This window comes from Ptiloglossa arizonensis, chromosome 13, assembly GCF_051014685.1.
Source record: "Ptiloglossa arizonensis isolate GNS036 chromosome 13, iyPtiAriz1_principal, whole genome shotgun sequence".
Taxonomy (NCBI): domain Eukaryota; kingdom Metazoa; phylum Arthropoda; class Insecta; order Hymenoptera; family Colletidae; genus Ptiloglossa; species Ptiloglossa arizonensis.
In genome coordinates this window covers 5,662,820-5,684,853 of record NC_135060.1, presented here as the reverse complement: position 1 = coordinate 5,684,853, position 22,034 = coordinate 5,662,820, and the positions used below count along the sequence as shown (strand labels likewise).

Genomic DNA, 22,034 nt, shown 5'->3' with positions numbered 1-22,034 from the left:
AAAACAAATTGTACATATACATTTGATTATTGTTTAGTAATACACTGAAATATAGAACAAATTGTAAAAATGTTTCTTTGTATAGGTATATATAATTTTTTGTTAAAGTGTAAAACTTACGTCTTCGTAAATCATTCAATTGGGATAAATTGTAATACGAATTTAGGCTAAATGCAACTGTTATATAAGGTTTTAAAAAATTGAAATAAATCGTAATTTATTATTACTTTACGTTTCATAGTACAGTTTACTATAGACTTTCACGGACACGTGTCCACTAAAAATTACCAAACATTGAAAATTATACATTTATTACCCACACTTTCCTTTTTACATTTTACAGACAACAATGTAGTTTTTATTCTACATTGATGCATCCTTTAATAATTAATACTTACAGTATTCACAATTCAACAGAGAGGTCAAGGAATGCAATGAATATATTATTATTCTATAGCTATGAGTCATAATTTTATAAAAATTCGTCTTGCTCTTGGATCTTATATTACAATAGATATGGATGGTCAACTACAAAGTTGTGTAAAGAAATATGCATAGTAATATAATCGCAACAATTATTTTATGCCAGAAATACTACAAAAAATGTAAAGAAAAATATAAGGACTGCAAATATTTTTATCATTAACCACCTGTTGTTTGTTACCGATTGAAAATATTTCAAGATTTCTGCATGTGCTGACACCACGTTCAATTCTGTATCTTCTATATTACTATCTATCCTAAAATTTGATTAAATTCCATAAATTTAATTAAATCTTACAAATATTCACACGTTGAGAAACTTTTTAATATATTATAGTGTATTTATTTTTTCATACGAACGGTTGTAAAATTTATTATTAGAAGATATAGAATAAAAAAAATGATTTTTACCTCTCCACCATTTCTTCCTGTTCTTTGACCATGTGCGCTAATTGTTGGAAAATTCCGCCAAGTTCAATGATAGTAGATTCTATATTTTGCATTGTTTCTGCTCTTGACTGAACATATGCTTCCTAAAATGTAAATAAACTGGTTTATTATTGTCAAAATACATTTAGTACGTGCTATTTTCTGACAAACTTACAGTGTCATCGTGAATTCCTTGCTGTAACGATAACTGTCCCATTGCTGGTTCTAGATCTATAGCTACAGATGTGGCAGAATCTTGTTCTTGAAACAGTAACGATCCTTGTTTCCCAGCGACACTTGGAGGTAGCATCGTAGATACAGAACCTTGAGTGAACTGCTGTCTTCTACTTTGTTCTTCCCTCATATTCTGTACATAAAGAAAGAATTTAAGAGTAAGATCCAACAATTTACGAATAACATAATTGTTAGTTTTATTATATTTTTTAATTCTTTATCTTACATACCTCCGAACGTACTTCCAATACATTTTTAAAATGAGTCGACATATTTGCCAGTTTAGACTGTAAGGCCATAACAATAGAAGATGAATGCGAAGCTATATGATGAATATGAGATCCGCCAAATATTTCTTGTTGCTTTTTTCCAAGATCCTGTAGTTTTCCTATTTGATGATTTAAACTCTTTAAGTCTGTTTTTATGATATTCGTTAATTCTTCAATTTCCATTTGTCTGTCATTAAATATAGACTTCCTTTTTGCCACTAAAACAATTGATATAAAAAACATAAAGCATTCTGTTACAAATACATTTGTATTGTACATTGGTACTCGTCGACTCCTATTTACATTCTTGGCATTTCTACAAGGTAATGAAAAAATGGATATCACATTTGTGTATTTCTTTCAATTAGGAACGTGTACTTTTTTACAAGTTGAAAATAACAACGTAGAAAAAATTTAGACAAAGAAAACTCTACAAATCAATTTCAACTATAGAACTTTATTCGGATGCTCGGTTGGTATAATTTGTCAAGTTTGAATTTCAACATTGACAAAGTAGTAAAATACGTAATATGTAATCTTGTCGAAACATTTCCTCTACGATCTTATTCTTCTGTCACCGAACAATATATTATTAACAGGTTGCGTCCACTACGAGAAGACAATATTCATTGCGATCTTACACAGTGCAAGCTTTTCTAGTTTGGTATAAGTGCTCGCTATATTCTTTCCAATACTCTTAGCTATCATCATAAAATTCGAGTAGCTCTGTAACTGGCGTGCTCGACGAGGATTCTGTAAGACCGCCGTTCGTGCCACGGTCCTGCTCTGCATTGTCCGAATGGCATTAACGAATTCATTAGTCCTGTCACGCGACGTCATTGTCGCTGGTACGATGTCCGTTTGCTTTTTGTCGATCTCTGTTAAATCGCACCCTTCACTTTCATTGTTATACCGCTGACTTATGGTACTGCCCCGCCAGGGACTGTTTGAGGTTGTAATCACAATATCATGGTCTAGCTCGGAGCCAACGTGTCGTCTACGTGCTGGCATCGCATTCTCAATTTGTATACGTATTTACGGTTTTACGACTTCAAAAGTACAATTCAAATCCCTCGTCTACTTTAAATAACTTTCTCTAAGCGTATCAACAGATTGAAAGGGACACGTCCACATGACAGCTCAGATGTCTATACTTCCCATAGTAATTTTCACTCATTTATTCTTGCTACGTCAGACATCAAGCTGCACGTTGACAAACCGAAATATTACTAGGGTTACGTTTCACTATCGAGAGCATAGTTAGTTTTCAAATTACACGCTTCGTATTATACCAAATATAAGGTAAACGATTCGAAGCATAAATTAAAACAATTTTTATTGGTTACGAGGCTCTTGAGAAATTTGAACGTTTCAACATTTTTAAATGTCTAAAATGCTCGAGCGTTAAAGATTTCCGAATGTTCATAAATTCAGTAATATAACTTTATATTATGAATCTGAATTACATTTCAATCGATGATTAAGAACAATTAAAACGTATATCACTCTACGAATAAACGTTTCGTTAAAGAGAGATCTTTTTAATTTACCACGTACGATTAAATCCCTGTTATCTCGTCAGCTACAATACTACAAAAATGAGAACGTCTTACGATTGAAAAAAATGTTGAAGACCTGAAAGAAAACTGGTGGAAAGAGTTTCACAAGATGGCGGTTATATAAAAGTCCAATACCTTTTATGTATGTGTATATGTATTTCTGGAATAAAGTGAACATAAAAAAATGCACAGATCAAATAAAATGGTCCGATTAAAAAGATTCCCGCTCGGTTAGTACGCAATTATACTAAAATTTTATCGAACTAATCGGACATTTCTTTCAGAACGAATGAAACGACGGTCTTGTGCCAACAGTATTTATTTCTATTACGATAACATTGTTTTTTATTAAAAAAATAATTTTCACGACGAATCGGCTCCTCCTCCTCTCAATAGGAAGCTACAATCGGAACAATCGAATCATTTTCACATTATTCGTTATTAAATTGCACTTTTTATGTTCTCTTCTTTTTTTAAATTACAAACTATCTATATACTTACAAGCGTCATTAAATGCTCGTCTATTAGCACAAATAAAATACGTTGACCACGTAGACGAAACAGAATACACGTGTTACATTCTTGCTAGGACCTTTGAGGAATGGAGAAAGGAAGGAGGTTCCAGAAGAAACATAGAATTTTATATTTGACAATAGTTTCTGCTATTTGTTTAAAAAAGAATAACAGTTCTCGTTCCCCGTTTAAACACTTATCACTGTTGAATATCATAGATAGTACAACCTGGTATTATAGTCTCGCTATTGCTAGTAGATTTTATAGTATACGTCGCGTAGTACGAAGCGTGCACGCATTTTCCATTAACCGCGCGAAAGATGTACAAACATTTCTTCTAAACGTTACAACGGTTGCCTCGTTACAGACGACTTAAACTATACGATGTAATTATCGGAGAACGTATTATTTGTATGCTAATTCTATATATCTACGATAGTCGACGCTTTGTTAACACGCGATAGTTTACACAATTTTCCATTACGCGAGGCATTGGAAGTAAATCCGAAAGAGATTCACAGAAGAGAGCTCTCCGCTACGTTATTCTACTTTATCGTTCGTAACATCGATCCGTAGACACGCGTGCCATGTATACGCGATACGTTCCAACCGACACCGGAATTTTCGTGACGCGTTTACGAGAGAATTTAAAAACTCCAATTTTCTTGGAGAATTCGCGACAAAAAGAAAAAAAAAAGAGAAAAAAAAGAAAAAAGAGAAGAAGAAAGAAGAAAATCAGAAACGCGTCGCCGCGTGCTTTCGGATTCAATTCCAAAGCCGATCTCTTGGATAAATCGACCACCTTCAAGCGGTTAAGGTGTCCACTTGGTTCTTCGGTATCTCGTTGTCGAATTCCTCGACAGTCTCGACGCTCCTTAACCCTGTGGTGCGATCTTCGCTGCTAAGGGTAGAGGTGGCCGAGGTGACGGTCGTGGGTAGTGTGGTCACCTCGGCGTCCGCCTCGCTTTCGGTCAACAGAATCGTCTCGTTCTGGGGTTTCACGTCGATAATGCGGACACGGATCAGCGATCCGTACGTGTCGTCACCGTCCACGTAGGTCGTCTCGTTTATGGTTACCACGTGGCCATTGATGACCTGCAAGAAAACGAAATAGGTATTTTAAGTTCCACTTCGCTTCTACATCCGACTCGTAGATATTCGTGCATAGGCCGACGAACGGAGAAAACGACTGCCCGGTTGTAAGAAACAATGTCTACCCGGATATAAGAAACAATGTCTATTCGGATATAAGAAACAGTGTGTACCCGGAGATAAGAAACAACGTCTACCCGGATAAAAGAAACAACGTCTACCCGGATAAAAGAAACCGAGGAACCGTAACCAGATTCGGCGACGATTACGACGAGAACGATACCATCCCCCGAATTTGTTTGTTCAATCGGTTCGTCGAAGATCGCGAACGACGAGGATCAACGACTGGATTCAACGAAGCGTGAATTCGGTATCTCGAGCGAGCGAGCGAGGGAAGACGCGCGAGTATACATCGTCGAAGTTGCTGACTGGGGAGCGAGCGTACGCTCACGAAGGGTTAACCAAGGTAAGAAATTTAGCAGGGAGGCGGACCGATTAACCGTGGCGGAGCAGTTAAACGAGGCAGATGGGAATTATTGTAATAATCGTGCGCCGACTCACCTTGGTCGTGGAGGTGGTGTTCGCTCCGTCAGGAATCTTGCTCCAGGGTACGACACCTTGCTCAGGAATACGTGACAGAATGCCAGCCATCTGCTCCCTCCACCTTTTCATTATATCTGAAAAGAGGTCGGAGATTAGAAACGAGGAGTTGCGGAGCCGACGTAAACACACACCACCTGTCGCCGGGTGTGTTCCTCCCTCGCGCGAGCTAGGAAATACAAACGGGGAGGGTGACTCGAGGGGGGATAACGGAAGCCGAAGGGGACGAAACGATGGACAGTAAGGATCGGTTTCGAGGGTATTGGAACTAGCGAACGTGATCGAATCGTATACGAGTATTTTGCGAAGATAATAGGGACCGTTTGATAAAATCGTATCGCTCGAGTTATTACCGATCGTGTTTCGCGTACCGTGGCAATTTGCGCGCGAATCGATCGAGGAGATTATTGCTCCAGGGAATGGAAACTTTTTTATAATCACGGCGCGGGTGACGGACGATTCGAGCGATCGAGACGATCGAAGTATTGCAATAACTTGGGATAAAATTAGTTCCGTCTTGGATCAGTTTTTGGGTAACGATCTGAGAATATTTCGCGCCAGAGAAAACGAGAGAACGGAACGTGAATTTTGCGTCGACGATAAATTGTAAATGTACGATTCGAGCAGCCGAAAAATCGAGAAATCGTAACGACTCGAGATCGAATCGTGGCTCGATCGTTGTACGCATTTTCGTACGTAACCCAGTGCCGAGGGTACGAATCGAAATGTGACAACTCGCGATAAAATTGATTCCATCGAGAACGATCTGAGAATATTTCGCGCTGGAACGTGGTTTCGCATCGATAATAAGTCACGAGATAGAAAGGAAAAGAACAAAAGAAATTACAGCGTGTTTCGTTCGTGTCTCGATCTCGTCCCTCGGAAATCGCACGGTGTTGGAATAATTTTAATACCGTTGGAAAAATAAATACTCTTCCCTGTTCGTCGCGCGATGAATCGTCGAGAAGAACGTCGGTCGATTGTTCTCGCCGTTCCTTTCGCTTCTCGCGCTTATTTCTTTTTTATTTCCAAACGATTGGGTAACTTGTGTAAAAAAAATTCACCGATCGATCGTTATCTATGAAATACAAGATCGGTGTTAAATATCGATCGGTTGTAAGTTCGAGCGTGGAAAGACCGGGAACTGGTATTAGTCGCGCGCGAAACAAACGACCGGCGTGGTAATATATTGGCTTCTTCCAAGTGTTTGGATCGAGAGGGATCGGGGGTCTACGAGTGTAATCGAACTTGCACTGTTAGCTTAAGCCGAGAGTTCCTCGGACACGGAACGGAAAGCGATATTGAGAAAGCCTCGGGGCGACAGGTATGCATCGGCCCGTAAAGCTAAGAACATCGAGCATAATTTAAGGTGGGGATACAACAACGCGTGGTTAGATTCAGGTTACAGGTTAAGGAGACGGACGTAAAAATAACAGCCGTAATCGCGACCCGTGATTATTTCTATAGCATCGTCAAATGAGAATTGTGTTTAACCGCTTCATCGGATGAAGGATAATGGCTTAATAATGCTCCCGATAACCCGACGTTTCTGTGTCACTCCCAAGGATGTTCCACAATATTATCATCGTCGCGGTATACCAACACTGTTCGCATTTTCCTTCGCACGGTCTTTACACTCGACTTTCGCGTGCATATTGCACGAGCGTAAAGACCAACTCGAATATCGAAACGAGATATTTATATATTTCAATTAAACCGCTACTATCCGTGTCATTGACCTATCGTTGTCTTCCAGCGTTACGACGATTCCTGTACGAACGCGAACGTGACGAAGGACACCTCGATCGCACGAGAAATTTCTTCAAAATTCAAACGTACCAGAGACAGTTCGATCGCTCGAGAAATTTCCTAAAAATTCGAAAGCACCGAAGAGAGACACTTAAATCCTTATCCGAGAAAAATTAGAAAAATTCCGGTACATCGATCGGCGACCGAGAGTCGCTCATCGAGGATTAACGATCGAAAGAAACGAATCTGCGAAGGGTCAATAGTCGAAAGAAACGAATCACGGGAAATCTCGATTCGTTGTTTTCCGCACCGCGAATTTTTCGTTAGTTTAATTTCTCATTGTTCGTTGTTTTTCACTCGATATCGCGTACAAACGAATTTCATCGTTTCGCAGATTTTGAATCGGTCGGTAGGTAATCTCTCGAGTTCCGGAGTGGTCCTTACCGAGTTTCATGAATCTAGCGTCCGTTGTATCAAGGTCCACCGAGGCAACGATTCAACGTACGTTGAGTTATAGAATTTCGGTGGATCGATACGACCGTTCGAACGATACTTGCGAAATGTATGCGCGGTTGTTGTACAACCTGTCGCGCGACACGGCTGTATCGAATGGCGGTACGGCGTTGTCGTACGACTATCGTTGCAACTCGACGTACAACTCATCCTGGAATAAATTGTTACATCTGTGCAACCTACGCACCAGATGCCTCGAATCGTCTCAATTAAGTTCGATAAGCCCGTGGACGTCTTTACGGAGACTTTGGAACGAAGAAGCTTCCTCGTTTCATTCCACGACTGAATATAGTACATCCGAGTACATCCACCGGTGACTCGTGACTCGAAACACGGTGATAATAAATTCCTCGAAACGAAGATCGACGCTACCCGATTCTACGATTCGAAAGTATCGTCGAAATTGAGTCCCAGAGTTTCGATACTGAAACGATTCATCGCGGTTGAGTTCCACCTTTACTTATCGTAGTTTTTACTTCCAGTCTTGAACATTACCTGCTATTTTGTTCCACTGAACGATCGTTTAACGTTCCGTTAAAATCAGGGTCAACGATCGGAGTTACGAGTATCGTTTCAGGCGCTTGTACAGTTGCTGCATTCCGTTGCAGAGAAAAATAGAAATCTTTCGATACTTAAATAGGTTAAGGTTATCATTGTTATTAGAGTTATCGTTGCAACGTATTCATCGGATGATTAGAAGATAGCGTAGACGCAAAGGCTGTTTCTCTATAAAGATTTCACGTAGGAATATGCTTTTGTTTTGCTCTTTAGTTGTCGTTGAATAACAATCGTCGCGAACAAATGAACGAATAATCGACCGTAAAATGCTTATTCGTGGTCGTTGAAACTTACGAGCGAACATACGTACCCGGTGCTTCGTTGCGTCGTTATTTAACGACAGATAAGAATTGTACATTGTACAGGGTACGACGTTCCAGTCGACCGTTTATACCTCGGAAATGTAATAATAATTTATGCGCAAATTGAGGCCGTGAATGTACGGATGCGTGATAGCCGCGTCGATAAATTCCGCATATTTTATTACGTTTACAATGCGCCCACCGGAACGAAATAGACGACTGTATCGGTGCTGATTATTGCAACGTGGAATCTCGATGCGGATACGTGGCTCGTATTATTGTTCGGCGACGTCCTCGTTTGCATAGAAAAATCCAGAAACTCGCGAGAAGGTCGTTAAACGTTCGTCGTTCGCTCTATCAATCGTTGCGATGGAAACGGAACCGGTGCACTGCACGCTGTAATATACTCGGGTTGTTCGATAAGTTTTGTCGTTCGATGAAAATCATCGAACGGTACAGTGCTAAATTGCTCGATGAGTTTTATCGGACGACAAAGCTACGCGAATTAGCTGTAATATAGCTAACAATAAGTAAAGGTGAAACTGCGACACACATGGAAAAGTGAAACCGGTGTCCTTTGTAGCTTCGAAGAAACGCGGTTCTTAATGTTTCGAGTAGTTCGTTCTGTACAATTACGCAAACCGATCGAAACCGATCTTACAAACCGTGGACTTACGATGTTCACTCGGAAGGGACATCCGTGCGATACGCTAGACTTACGATGTTTCCTCGGAAAAGACACCCGAGTGATACGCTAGACTTACGATGTTTCCTCGGAAGGTACATCCGAGCGATATGCTAAACTTACGATGTCCCTTCGGAAGGTACATCCGAATGATACGCCAGACTTACGATGTTTCCTCGGAAGGTACATCCGAATGATGTACCGGACTCGCGATGTCCCCTCGGAGAGGACAACCGGGCGCAAAGCTTCAACATCGAACGATGTTGCGAAGCAAACCGAAACATCGTGTGTGCCTTCCATCGATGGACGGTTCAAACGTTTCCATTGAAAAGTGGTAGTTAATGCTCGAGCATTCGCGTTGGGAACCAAGCGTAACTTTTACAGGGGCTCGCGATAATCTTCGCGGTACTTCTTCGCGATTAGAACGATTTTATTCAAACGCGAAATTTATCCTCGGCGTAACGAGCAGTGATTCAGCGGCAGCGATATTATGGTAATTTCCTCGATAATCGATTTCGCGTTACTCCATGACCCTACCTGTGACCGCGATTTCACTTTTCTCTGTTCCTACGGGCAGCCGTCAGGTCAATGACGCTTTATCGCGTTACATACAACTAACGCGCGTGTAATCGCGGAGAACCACTGCCGCGATCCGATCAACAATGTATCGTGAAAAAAAGTTTTCAAATTTTCCACGATAAGATCGTATCGCGATAAAACGCCGCTACCGAGAGATTGCGCTCGCCTAACCGGATAGCGTTCAATCTAACAATCTAACCGAGTGTTGCTTCATTTTTTATTTTATATCCGGACGCAACTAATGTAAAACCGAGTTAACGATAGAGAACACTCTACGGTGGCGTACGCGTCAACCATTCGAACTCTTCGTGAACGAATTTTTGAAAATAATTATAAATTCGAATCGTGTCCACTGTGTCGTTTATTCAATTATTCTAATTACGAATATTTGTTCACAATTTTAACGCTCGTTTCTACGTTAGAATATTTGGAGCAACTTGGGAATTAAATGTTTATTAAACGCGACGGTATCCCTTTTCTTGGCTCTCTTTCTCGAAGATAAAATAATATAGTTACTTTATTACGTTTCAATCCCTTACGATTGAAATTTCCGACGAATCATCGACAAACGTCTCGTTTTCAAGTATTTAATACAAAATGTACAATGATAAGTCTTCATTATTGTACAGATGCAAAAGAAGAAACGAAATATCGAGCGAAGAGAAAAGGAAAATTAACGCGCTGCGATAAACGTAAGTGTAATTACGGTAAAAAAAAAAGAAACACAATTGTCGATGTTGTTATTGGCTGAACTTCGAAACGAGACGTGACTATTTAAACGTTTCCCTAACGAGAAACGAATGATCGTGCCCGATTCGTTCGATCGAACACGACAGACTGAGAATCACGAGACAACGTTACGAAGACAGTAATAAACAAGTCAAACGGAAAGACAGGATAAGACAAACAAATCTAGAAGAAAGGTAAGATAAGTGAGACTTACATTCCGGCAAAGAGAATATAAAATTTCAGCGCTATAAGCAACCACTGATGAAGCGCGAACTATATCGTACTTTCACGTCTCGGACAATGGAAGCACGGTCTACGAAAGAACGTACTTTTACGTTCCCAGTACATAATGTATAGTACAAAATTAATCACTTAATCGCTTAAATACAATTAATTAATCGCTTAAAAGTAATAAAACCGGTCCATGCATAACGCACATTCTATTCGACGTTGTTCACGAATTATAGCGAGTTCTGTGTCGCAGTATTTCTTTCGACAAAGATAAATTACAGTTCTGTTCTACCGTTTGTAATCAATTTTCGATGTCTCACGTATTACCTTCTCGTTCTGTAAACATTATATTCAGTGTAGTAATTTCTTCAAGGACACTGGTACGTAATGTGTACGTTCAGAATTAATTTCTTTTAAATATCGCAACACGAAAGCCGTTCCTAAAATAGTAAACAAATACACGTAATTACACTGGATGTTTACTTACGAGTTTCTTCGAGATCCATTGTCCACAGAGTGTCGAATGACAATAATTAAATATTCTGTTGGAGGATCGATCAATGTTTTCGACAAATCTAAGTAAAAAGATCAAATGGTAAGTTTACTGACTTGTATTTCGACGCACAGTTGTAATTTTGCGAAGGTAAGAAAACACAGGGTTGACAGGGCATAAAATTGGCAATAACTTGGAAACAAGGTCAAATGGAGCCTAGTGTTTAGGGGAACTCGTTCTATTATTTATAAGTGTTGAGTGGATCCCACATACTAGGAGACACCGTTTATTCGATCTATCGAACAGTTCTGTCGTTTTTCACGCTACCGCTTCCATTCAAATGAATTATTCCTTCTTTCGATAAACATCCTCTTCGTAGCGTTTTCAATTCTGGAATTTACCGATGAGACCGTATCGCAGACTCGACATTGCTCGTATAATTATACCACGTACACAGACATCGATAAGTCACCGGACAGCTGCTCGTCCGTTATGAGAAATGTAAATTTTTAAACGGACACAATTTTCTAAACCGATCGTATATTTTTACATTTTTTTAATTGCACGTTCCGAGACACGTTCAACCAGGTTGAACGCATACGCGTTCGATGGATCGTTTGTTAATTATTTCCACGAATATCGACGACGTACGCCAACTATTCCATTGCTTTCAATTTACAGTGTGAAATATATATATCCGAATTGACGTAAAACTGTACGTAGAATAGTGTCAAACTTTTACGTTTGAAGATTCAATTTCCTGTGTTTAAATTTAGCGATCGCTATTGAACCGTAAACATGCCTCTACATCGTCTTTTTCATCATGGTCAAGTTCAAGTACGATAGGTATAAATAATCTTAAATACAGGAAGTGTACGCTAATAGCTCCAATTGGTCTTTTCGTAGACCAGCTACGTTGAAGTCAGGTGTTCATGGTAAGTTTACACATTCGTGATATACGTAAGTCTGTATAAAAGAATACACCACGAGGTGTTGAATGTTTGTTGAATAATTTAACATGTTAAAATCGAAGGTTAAAGACGTGGTTACATTTTCCAGAATTTCGATACAGGTGGTTCGATATTGGTAATATTTTGTTTCAATGAAAAATAATTGAGGAAGTGACTGCCGATAACGCGAAACTTTCGAGTAACTCGACGAGTGTTGAATTTTTAATTAAATCGATGCAAAAGCGAAGTAGCGTGTCACTGATAGTCAATGTACAAACACAATATGAAAATAAATCGAAATTTTGTTCGTAGATACAATATATTAACTCCGTTTCTAATCGAAATGAAATACGTATAATAGTAATATCCATTGGATTTAAACGTTTGCTCAATAGGTCAGCAGTTATTCGAAAAAAGTTACTTCACGTTCGAAATAAGTTCAACAAATACATCGGTTATAATTAGAAGCGAAGGAATCGCGATAGTAAGCGGCAGAATTTATTTAACACACTTTCTTCACCGCATATAAAACGAAATCTACTCCATTATTTAATCGGTTAATTACCCCGATAATGATCCGTACCAGTTACGAGCAACGATCCCAGTAACCGTTTAATAATTTCACCTTGGTTACCGCGAGATTTATATTAAATGATGTAAGCGCAAGTGAAGCGTGTCCAAAAACCGGTAGAACGAGACCCTGACACCACTTTCGGGATCTTTGCGGACACATACAGGGTGATTCGTTTATAATTGCCTTCTGGAATAACTGAATAGTTGTTTATTCAAGATTAGAAAATAAAACGATACCATTCGAGACTATTTGACAATTTGGAGTAAACGATTGATCGATACGAAGGGTTCAGTTTCAAAGATATCTATTTGAAGTAAATCCATTTTAGAATAAATTTACTTTAGAATGAATCTGTTTCAGAATAAATCTATTTTAGGATAAATTTATTTTAGGATAAACCTATACGAAGGAAAACCTCATTTTTTAAAAGATAACTCAAGTACCTTAATATCTCTCTTACGATTGTACGGAAATAATGTATAAGTAACGATATCACGAATAGACGAAACGCAAAATCTGAAAGCACGAACGTGCATAATTGTTTAAAGTTTGTAGAATCGTGGATAAAAGCTAGCGAGTACCGAGGTGGGATAGATACATAGAATATGGTAGAAGTTAACGCTCGAAGCACGAAACCTGTCTACAAATAATGTAGTAGTTCGCAGCGAGAGGTGTAACAGTGTACGTACCAATAAGACCGGCTTCGCTTAAGAATTATTACGTAGTCTGTGACGTCTGGCAATCTATTCTAATGGTCGTGTGTAACACAATTTTATCACGTTGAAGAGTTCGATAACTATGGAAGTTTTACTACCACGGCCATGAATTTCAATCGTACGCGGACCGTTCGACGATCGTTCGAACGATTCTCAAAAGCAAATGATCTTGTACAGAAAAATAAAGACACGGATACGGTGGAGAATTTTCTGCGAGAGATTTAAGATCTCACGAGAAAAAAAAGGTCTATTTAGAAAATAAACGACGACTAATTGTAAATCTCGCGCGAACGAATTTGTTCCAGGTTTTGAATTTATTTTCACAAGCGGAACTGTTTCCTTCTCGACTGCTTTTAAACGGAACGTTGGGTTTGTATCGGTGTGACGTTGCTGGTATATCGATCATTGTACACGCGTTAACGGTAGCGACGATTGAACACAAGTAATAACGTTCTTTGGAATATAATGCACACACTAACGGAAATCAATTCGAAGAACCAGTTCCATTAATCGAAACGACTGGATCATCTGACTACCAAATCACGCCCGAAAATGGCGTTCCCAAGGCTCGAAATTATTCAACCGGATGACAACAGTTCCGATTCAGCTGGCTTTCTTGCTCGTTCGGCCAAATTTCGCGCCTGTTCATCACCGACAAAACGTTCCTGTCGATGCTTCATACCCGCGTATAAAATCCGTGACATTTCCATGTAACGACACCGACGTCCGGCATTACACAGTCGAATTCATTCGTCAAATATCACGCGTACGGACGGTCATAAGTGAACTCGATGAACGACGATATCGTCCCTATAGTTTTCAGGCTTTCCCCGTGCCGTGAATAATACCTGTCGATGAACGAACAGGAAATTGACATAAACACGAATTTTCTCTCCTCCATTTTTCTCTCGTTCTCGTTGTCTTGTTTCGTCCCACTTTCCACCATTGTTTCCGAACACCTCTTGTTCCATTGTGCGAGCGAGTGGATATTAATTCAAATTCGAGCGCGATAGGTGGCGAACGAACGGAAAAAAAAGGAGAGAGAAAAAAAAGGAGAGAGAAAAAAAAAACACTGCCCAGAATTCGAAACGTACTTGAAAATTTGCAAACGTCGCGCGATAATTCTTCCTACTTTGGGAAAATAATTTCAAGCGGTCTCTTCGGAAAAAATACACCTTCGGAAATTCTTCGAGTCGGAGAACATCGTGTGTCACGATTCGCGGAAAAACGATAAGATAAATTTCAAGGTATTCTTGTAACAAGTTTATTAGTTATCTATGCCTATACGACAGCTCGTAATTTTTTTTACCACGATAGGAAATTCTAATTTCATTTTGGTCGTGTCACAAATATTCTCGATCAACGATCTTGGTCTCGAAAGGTGAAGACGCTTTCGAGCGTTTCGTTGAATAACAATTTGCGAGTGATTGCGTTACGTGGAAATAATTGAAAAAAAGTTACCCGAACGCTTGTCGTGTTTTCGTTTGAATAACTCGGTTATTCCGAACTGTCGCTCCGTATCGCGAATACGTTTCCCCGAATTATATTCGAAACATTGCGAAACATTGTGTAAATTTTCTCGACTGTCGGTATTCTTTGCGAAGACGATCGAACAACTCCTTATATAATACGAAAAACGAGGACAATTATTTTTAATTATCGTATTTACACGCTGAATCTCGCGTTACATATTCTCAGAGCCGTCCTTGTGCAAACTTTCGTAAGATCACTTCCTACAAGAGACTGATTAAAAAAAGGTAAAAATTGCGACAGCGTAATAATTACTGTACACGGCGTATCGCGAGTATAATTTTCTACGAAAAAAGATTCGACGAGTGAACGATCAGTTCGTACGGTAAAATTTTAATCGTGACTTTCTCGCTCTTCGAGCTTTTATCGTTGCGAAATTTGTAATCGATACACCTATCCGAACGAACAATTCGAAACATAATTTCTAAATTGTTCCAGCAGTCTAGCGGATCGTAAATAATTATTTTCAATTATTCGGGCCGCAGGAACTTTTCAAATTGAAAAGATTTTACTCGATTTAAGAAGCAAACCGTAAACTTCCGACCAATCCGAGCTCTCCTACGTTGATTAGTCATCCGTGCATGGAAAACACTCGCGCATCTGCGTGCCTCCGCACGAAGCGGTTTCGGATACGGCTCACATGTTACGAAGCATCCCGGTAGAGAGAGAAAGAGAGAGAGAGAGAGAAAAAGAAAATGTTTATTCGCTTCTAATGTTGTTTCCGTGCGGTCTTGTACGCAGAAAAACCACGACTGGCTCCCGAGAAAAAAGTGATTTCAATGCTTCGGGAAGAGTGCTGCAACGCCAGGCTGCGAGATCAACGCAAAAACTGATGACTATCTGTATCCCAGCGGTTGTGTAAGCCCCATGCAAAATGCAAACGTAGGAGTAACGCGAAGTTTTGCTTTTCAAAGGTCGGTGGTGGTGGTGCTATCCGGTGCCAAGGTCGGTATATAACGAAGTTTATTCGAACGACGATCACTTTCACCGCCGAAAGGCCTTTAAACGGCTGGCCATACCGATGTCGATCCGAACAAAGAACCGACGGGAGGGGGAATGAAAAAAAAAAGAAAAAAAAGAAAAAAAAAGAAGAACGAACACGGAGGGAAATAATTGCCCGGGTCGGTCGTGTAATTCATTATCCGGAGCGGAGCAAAGCCGCGGTGAATGGGCAGCAATTTTCGGTAATCGCCGATTGCACGACCCGACGAATCGTTATTCAAATCCACGTTACGTATCAGCTGGTCGCCTGAATGGAGGAGCGCGGCTGTTCGGGATTAAAAGTTGCCAGATCGGAGAGAAAAGAAACTGGAGCTGCTGTTGAAGAGGAGTGAAAATTTACGCCCGAAAAGAGAAAACGTTCGACGAAAGGAACAAGCGAGGGAACTGTATACTTGATGTACTGGGTGTGTCGAGGAAACGGGCCACTGTGGTCCGACCGGATAGAGGAAACTTTCGAACGGGTGAACGTTGCGCGAGTATTTTGTGTCGCAAGTTTACTCATTACTCGAAACGATGGAAATAATCAAATTCGAAACTTTGAATTTAAACTCGATCATTTCTCTTAGTCGACTGGGTTTACGATTTAGGAAAAAATCACGAAAATGTGTGACTAACGAGGGAACTGTGTAACTCGATGTATCGAGTATCAGAAAATGACTTTCGAACGGGTGAACGTTGCGCGAGTATTTTATGTCGCAAGTTTACTCATTACTCGAAACGATGGAAATAATCAAATTCGAAACTTTGGATTTAAACTCGATCATTTTTCTTAGTCGACTGTGTTTACGATTTAGGAAAAAATCACGAAAAAGTGTGACTAACGAGGGAACTGTGTAACTTGATACATCGAGTATCAGAAAATGACTTTCGAACGGGTGAATGTTGCGGAAGTATTTTATTTTACAAGTTTTCTCATTACCCGAAACGATAGAAATAATAAAATTTGAAACTTCAATCGTTTTTTTCACTTTTCGAGAATAGACTCGTCAATTCGAAGAACTACCGAGCACCTGGACATTATCGTACGAATAATTACGAACTTCGTTGCATAGATTTCTTCGTTTTTTTTTTTTGTTTCTACGGAACAAATTATTATTTCGATGCCGTTCTTTGCGTTGCTCTTAATTTTTCGGTAATATTACGCGACAATGGGAACGTCCGGACGTTGCGTTAGATTTGTGGACAAACTATACCCATTGTCCGTGTCCATTCAATTTGACTTCAGCGAAAAGTAATAGTAGCGATCCCCGTTTGATCTGTACACGTATTTAACGGATCCAGCAAACAGATTTAACGAATCACGCAACGATTCTATAGAATTGGAGTTTAAAGAATTCGTTGGTCGTACCAGGTTCGCTGGGAAGTTCTATCGTTTTTTTCATTCGGCTTTGTTGCAACACGAGCGAGTAGCTATAATTTATTTACGATACAATAGTGTTCGTTGCGAAATTGATAATTTGTTATCTAAATTGTCGGAAAGTCGATCCCTGTGTACAGTACAGTGAATTTAAACCGCAGAATTGAATATTTTGCCATATCTCAATCCGTTTGTACGATGTTACTATTGCCAGGAGGAAGATTCGCAATTTCTGTACAAAAAATAAACCGTTTTCAAAACCAATATCGTTTATGGTATCGTATGTCTACGTAAATATTCAGCTTCGTACTTGTTTCGTTTGGAAAAACATGCAAACAGGAAAACTGTAAAAATTAGCTTCGAGAATGCCCAAAGTGTGTAAAATATTAATAAAAAAAAAGTAGTTATTTCGACGAGAGGAACGTTTAGTAATATACAGTGTTCGATTGGAAGATATTTCAACTATTATAATTTACTTTTATAATTTGTCGCGTCACAATACATTCATAATTCGTTGCGTTTGTATTACATTTCTAATAAAAATTAAAAAGTATTCAGGTATCGATACATGCACCCAAACTTTTGGCCGGTAGTGCACGTATATCGGATGTGGATAGTTGTTAAGTAGGTTGTAGATAGTGGTTCAGAATTTATTCATAAAATTTGTATATCGAAAGTCATTCTATACCGATAGGCGAATATCGGATAATAAATATTAAAAATAGTATTCATTGTGTAGCAGTAAAATTAACCGACGCCAATATTCACTAGTATTTTTACCATTGACCAGAAAAATTATGTTGTCTTACAAACACTACTCTGAACACTTTGTCACTTTATCGGCCATTTAAGGTGTAACGTTACCGAGGTATACAAGACTCTCGAGTGCACTTAATCGATAAACATCTTCGTTCCACGATAATCCGTGTAAAAAAGAATATTTAATTTCTTCGCAAATCACGCTGCATTACGCTCGAAGATTTGTCAATTCGAAGAACTCTCGAGTGCGCTTAATCGATAAACATCATCGTTCCACGATATTCCGTGTAAAAAAAAAATATTTAATTTCTTCCCAAATCGCGCTGCATTATAATCGAAAACTTAATCAATTCGAAGAAGTCTCGAGTGCACTCAATGGATGGAAATCTTCGTGCCACGATATTCCGTGTAAAAGAAATATTTAATTTCTTCGCAAACCACGGTGGATGACGGTCGAAACGTTGCCACAAACCGAGGAAAACCAAAACCGATTAGGTGTCCTCTCGTTTATTACGAGCGGGTCAAACGTAACGCGCGTAAAAGCGTCGGAATTCTTCCACAGACATTTAGACCGCGCGGTACATTAAACATACGGTCGACCCGACGAAAATCGTTTTACCTCGTTTCGAGTTGCTTTTCGAATTGAATTTAAATTTTATCTACAAGGCGGCAAGGAGACCCGTCACCGAAGCGCAAAACTTTGCCCAACACTTTTTTTTAATAATTCAACGACACCGTTAATACCTTTGTCGGTCGACGGTGGACACTTTCGGGAATTATTTAAATTTTGTTGCCAGCGATATGAATTCAGACCACGGAACGGTACAACTTTGCGAACCAGTTCTCGAGTTACCACACTATCGTCGAGGCGTGAAACTGCTTCAAATCTGTATCTTCCAACGATTTCTCGAATCTCGGAACCGAACCGAACCGTACGTAATTAAACGGACGTTACGTACACGTGATATTGTTGCATTGGTCGCGCGATTGTTCACGCGCTTGTTATTTCTCCCGTTGACAATTGCGAAGATTCGTGTCCGGTGGTCCCTGTTGTGGCCATCCTACTCGAAACGAACTCTCCCCGAAAACGGGAACGTAATTTGAACGGGTTTTAATTCGGTCGTTTCGTCCAATACGAAATGAAATATTCCAAAGAACAACGAAGGAAGAAAATAGAATTTTTCTTGGAGAAGAAATACCATGATCGCGTGTGTGTTTGTGTGTGTGAAGTTTAGCTTCCGTGCGCGAGAACACGACCACCCACGCGCTCGTGTCCACGGGCTGTTATTCATTTTATTCATTTTCCACGCGGAGTCGATAATATTAAACGACAGATATCCGGTGACCTTTACCCACTGCACCCATCGCACCGGAGACCATGAAACGTTTCAGATCGCGAACGAATTTTTCGTTTCGCTTTGCGCGTTTACGCAACCTGTTTTTCTTCTTTTTTTTAAAAAAAAAACCCCGCCTCATCGCGAATTCCACGCGATAACGTCATCAATCTTTCCCATCGGGCGGCTTCTCTGTGTTTCTTCTTCATTGTTTCCCTTTCTTTTTTATTTTTCGTGTTTTTCTCTTCTTTTCTCTCCCCCTTTCTTTCCATTTTCTTTCTCGTCTCGTTCTTCCTCCTCTTGTTCCTCCTCTTGTTCTTCTTCGATCTTCCTTTCGAAACTCGTTCTAACGGTATGCAGATATATTCATGAAATTGCTCCGGAAACGTGAGCAGAACTGCATGGAACTGGCAACAAATTGCAGATGCTCGTCTTGAAGACTATAAAATCAATTTTCCATTACGGAAAACGATAGAAGTGGAAAAGAAAAGAACGAAGGAGAAGAAGAAGATGAAGAAAAAAAAAAGAAATAGAGAGAGTATATAGGAAGACTGGAAGAACGAAGAGGATCCGCAGTTTCCGCGATGCCGCAGTAATCACGAGCAGCTAATTAGGGCGGTAATTTCTGCTAATTGCTTTCATTAGTATACCCCGAACTGCCTTCTTCTTTATCGTCGATATAATTCTATAATTACATCGATTTAACGGGACGATGTTTATAACTGTGCTCGGTCGTGTCAATTGGCCAGCTCGAAATTGGAGCGATGTTGCGAAAAACAGACTCGGGAGATCATCGTTTCGTGATATCTGGACACATCTGTGCCGAAAGACGCTCTTATCGTTTCTTTCGTCATGATCGTTTTCTTTTTTTTCTTTTTCAAGAGAATTTTAATCGTATTCGTAGATTCTCCTCGAAGCGTGGCGATGTATATTCGGGACTGCAGAAACGAGTCGTTCGATATCTCTCGTGTAGCGATTTCTTCGGAAACGTATAACAATATACTAATGTTCTTTGTTTACTTCTGGTCAATCCTTATAAAAATGGAGATATAAAAATACTCGTATGTAAGTCGTATTCGATACGATTGTGTAAATAGTGTTACGTAAAGTTCATATTCGACAAATGGGAATCGGTATCGATTTCAGTTTCGTTGTTATTCCTATTCGAGTGTAATTCTTGTATTACATCCATTTTCGATGATTTCGCGGTTTTGGAGATTTTTTTTTTGTTATCACGGATTCGATATTTTCTCGGTTTTGTAGATTTCGATAAAAGGTTTCGCGCGATTGAAAATTATAACGGCTTGGGTAGATTCGAGTGTTGTTTCAGTTTCGATATGTTTTCGGTATTGAACATTTTTGCACTATGACGGTTTTGGTATCATTTTGGATTTGCGGATTTTCTCTTTACACGAAGTGGAAAAGCTCCCGCTCCGAGGTATTATGATCGTAAAAATTGGTCTATAATTGAGAATTTAAAAAAGTGTAATTATAAAACGGAAGATAAGTTCAACGAGTCCAGGACGAAACGTAAAGGAATTGTTAATGATTTTATCCTTCTGAAAATGCACAATCTCGTAACAATTTTTACGTATCGGTAATTGTCCAAGTGGATTAGTATTTTTCTATTTTTATCGTCGATCATTTTATCGCTCACATTTATTACGAATTGTTATGAACGGTTGACAAAAAATTTATACTTTTACGTAAACTAAAAGTTTATACACACGATGCTCCGGTAACAAGAGTTGTCGAAACATCCATGAAACCATAGGAGTTAGAGAAAACTTTGTAAACGAAAGTTGCACGGAAAAGTTTTATTAAATGTATGCTCTTTCAATTTTCTCGTACACGTACGTTGTACTACTTTTCTAAGAAGAATTATCGTACATCTTTCTACGGTATTAATATTTTATTAATTTAAAATACGATAGAAAGCGAGTACCGTATATATTTTTATAATTACTTTGTACTTTCGCGGTAACTCGTTGCATCAAAGGCACGAAGAAACGATTTAGTGAAATTATTTTTATCCGATTTACTATAATGTTCGTATCTTACGTAAAATTATACGTGCACGTGAACGCAACGTTAAAGTCTTTGGTCGATATTCATCGTGTTTCGCCAAATTACAGAGATTTTTGGGACACCCTCTATTCTCGAGCCATGCATGTAATTATTGTAGGTGTCAATACCAGCTGAATGATGCCAAGTATGCACTTTGCACGTACTGGTAAGTGATTCATGCTCGTGCGTATGAATAAAATAATAAAGGGTATAATCTTAACGAGAGAATTAATCAGTGATTTTTTACGTTTCGAACTCTGGCTTTGTGTCTTTATCAAAGATTGAAGTATATCGATGTAAAAAAGTACAACGATGGATCAAATTTATTCGAAGGAATATTAAAAAAACTAAACACGATGTATGAATATAAAAAGTTGCTAGTAAAATCGATGAACTATCGCTCGACTCTAACGAAACGATACATAGGCACTCGATCGATTAGTATTCGCGAGTACATATTTCATTGATTCGATACCCTGGCACATTTATACCTAACTATTTCACTCGCTGAATCGAAGCCGAATTATACACAAATGGTCGATTGAACTACAATTGAATGTACGATTAATTTCTATTTATCGTTCCAAAGATCAGTGTTCCTTCGATTAAAAACTATCGAAAGCGAAGCAAAAAATGTTTTAAATACTTCGTTCGCTGAACCGAACCCGATCACACACACAAATGATCGATCGAACTACAATTAAATGAACGTTTATCCAAAATATTC

The 22,034-nt window shown here is 39.2% G+C and overlaps 2 protein-coding genes across 2 annotated transcripts in view; both read right to left on the bottom strand.

Annotated features, from left to right (window-relative positions):
- Positions 1–294: 294 nt before the first annotated feature.
- On the bottom strand, positions 295–2,588 carry Syx5 (syntaxin 5). The gene is made up of 5 exons (XM_076325864.1): positions 2,057–2,588; positions 1,377–1,633; positions 1,088–1,279; positions 895–1,016; positions 295–740 (listed from the first exon to the last, which is right to left on the bottom strand). Exons 1-5 carry the CDS (start codon positions 2,424–2,426, stop codon positions 581–583), a joined length of 1,101 nt encoding a protein of 366 aa, XP_076181979.1. The 5' UTR covers positions 2,427–2,588; the 3' UTR covers positions 295–580.
- Positions 2,589–3,106: 518 nt separating this feature from the next.
- LOC143154072 (icarapin-like) overlaps positions 3,107–22,034 on the bottom strand; it is a 59,151-nt gene continuing 40,223 nt past the window's right edge. Inside the window, exons 3-4 of the mRNA XM_076325865.1 lie at positions 5,141–5,256; positions 3,107–4,582 (exon numbers count right to left, since the gene is read on the bottom strand). Coding sequence (XP_076181980.1) covers positions 4,292–4,582; positions 5,141–5,256 — 407 coding nt within the window. The 3' untranslated portion in view covers positions 3,107–4,291. The remainder of the gene's footprint in view (positions 4,583–5,140; positions 5,257–22,034) is intronic.

Bases quoted from the DNA above. Each gene is read 5' to 3' on its own strand.
- Syx5 (XM_076325864.1), bottom strand. From the start codon at position 2,426: ATGCCAGCACGTAGACGACACGTTGGCTCCGAGCTAGACCATGATATT. The intron at 1,280-1,376 runs GTATGTAAGATA...CTTTATGTACAG, and splicing joins TATTGGAAGTACGTTCGGAG to AATATGAGGGAAGAACAAAG. The intron at 741-894 runs GTAAAAATCATT...ATCAAATTTTAG, and splicing joins CAGGAAGAAATGGTGGAGAG to GATAGATAGTAATATAGAAG.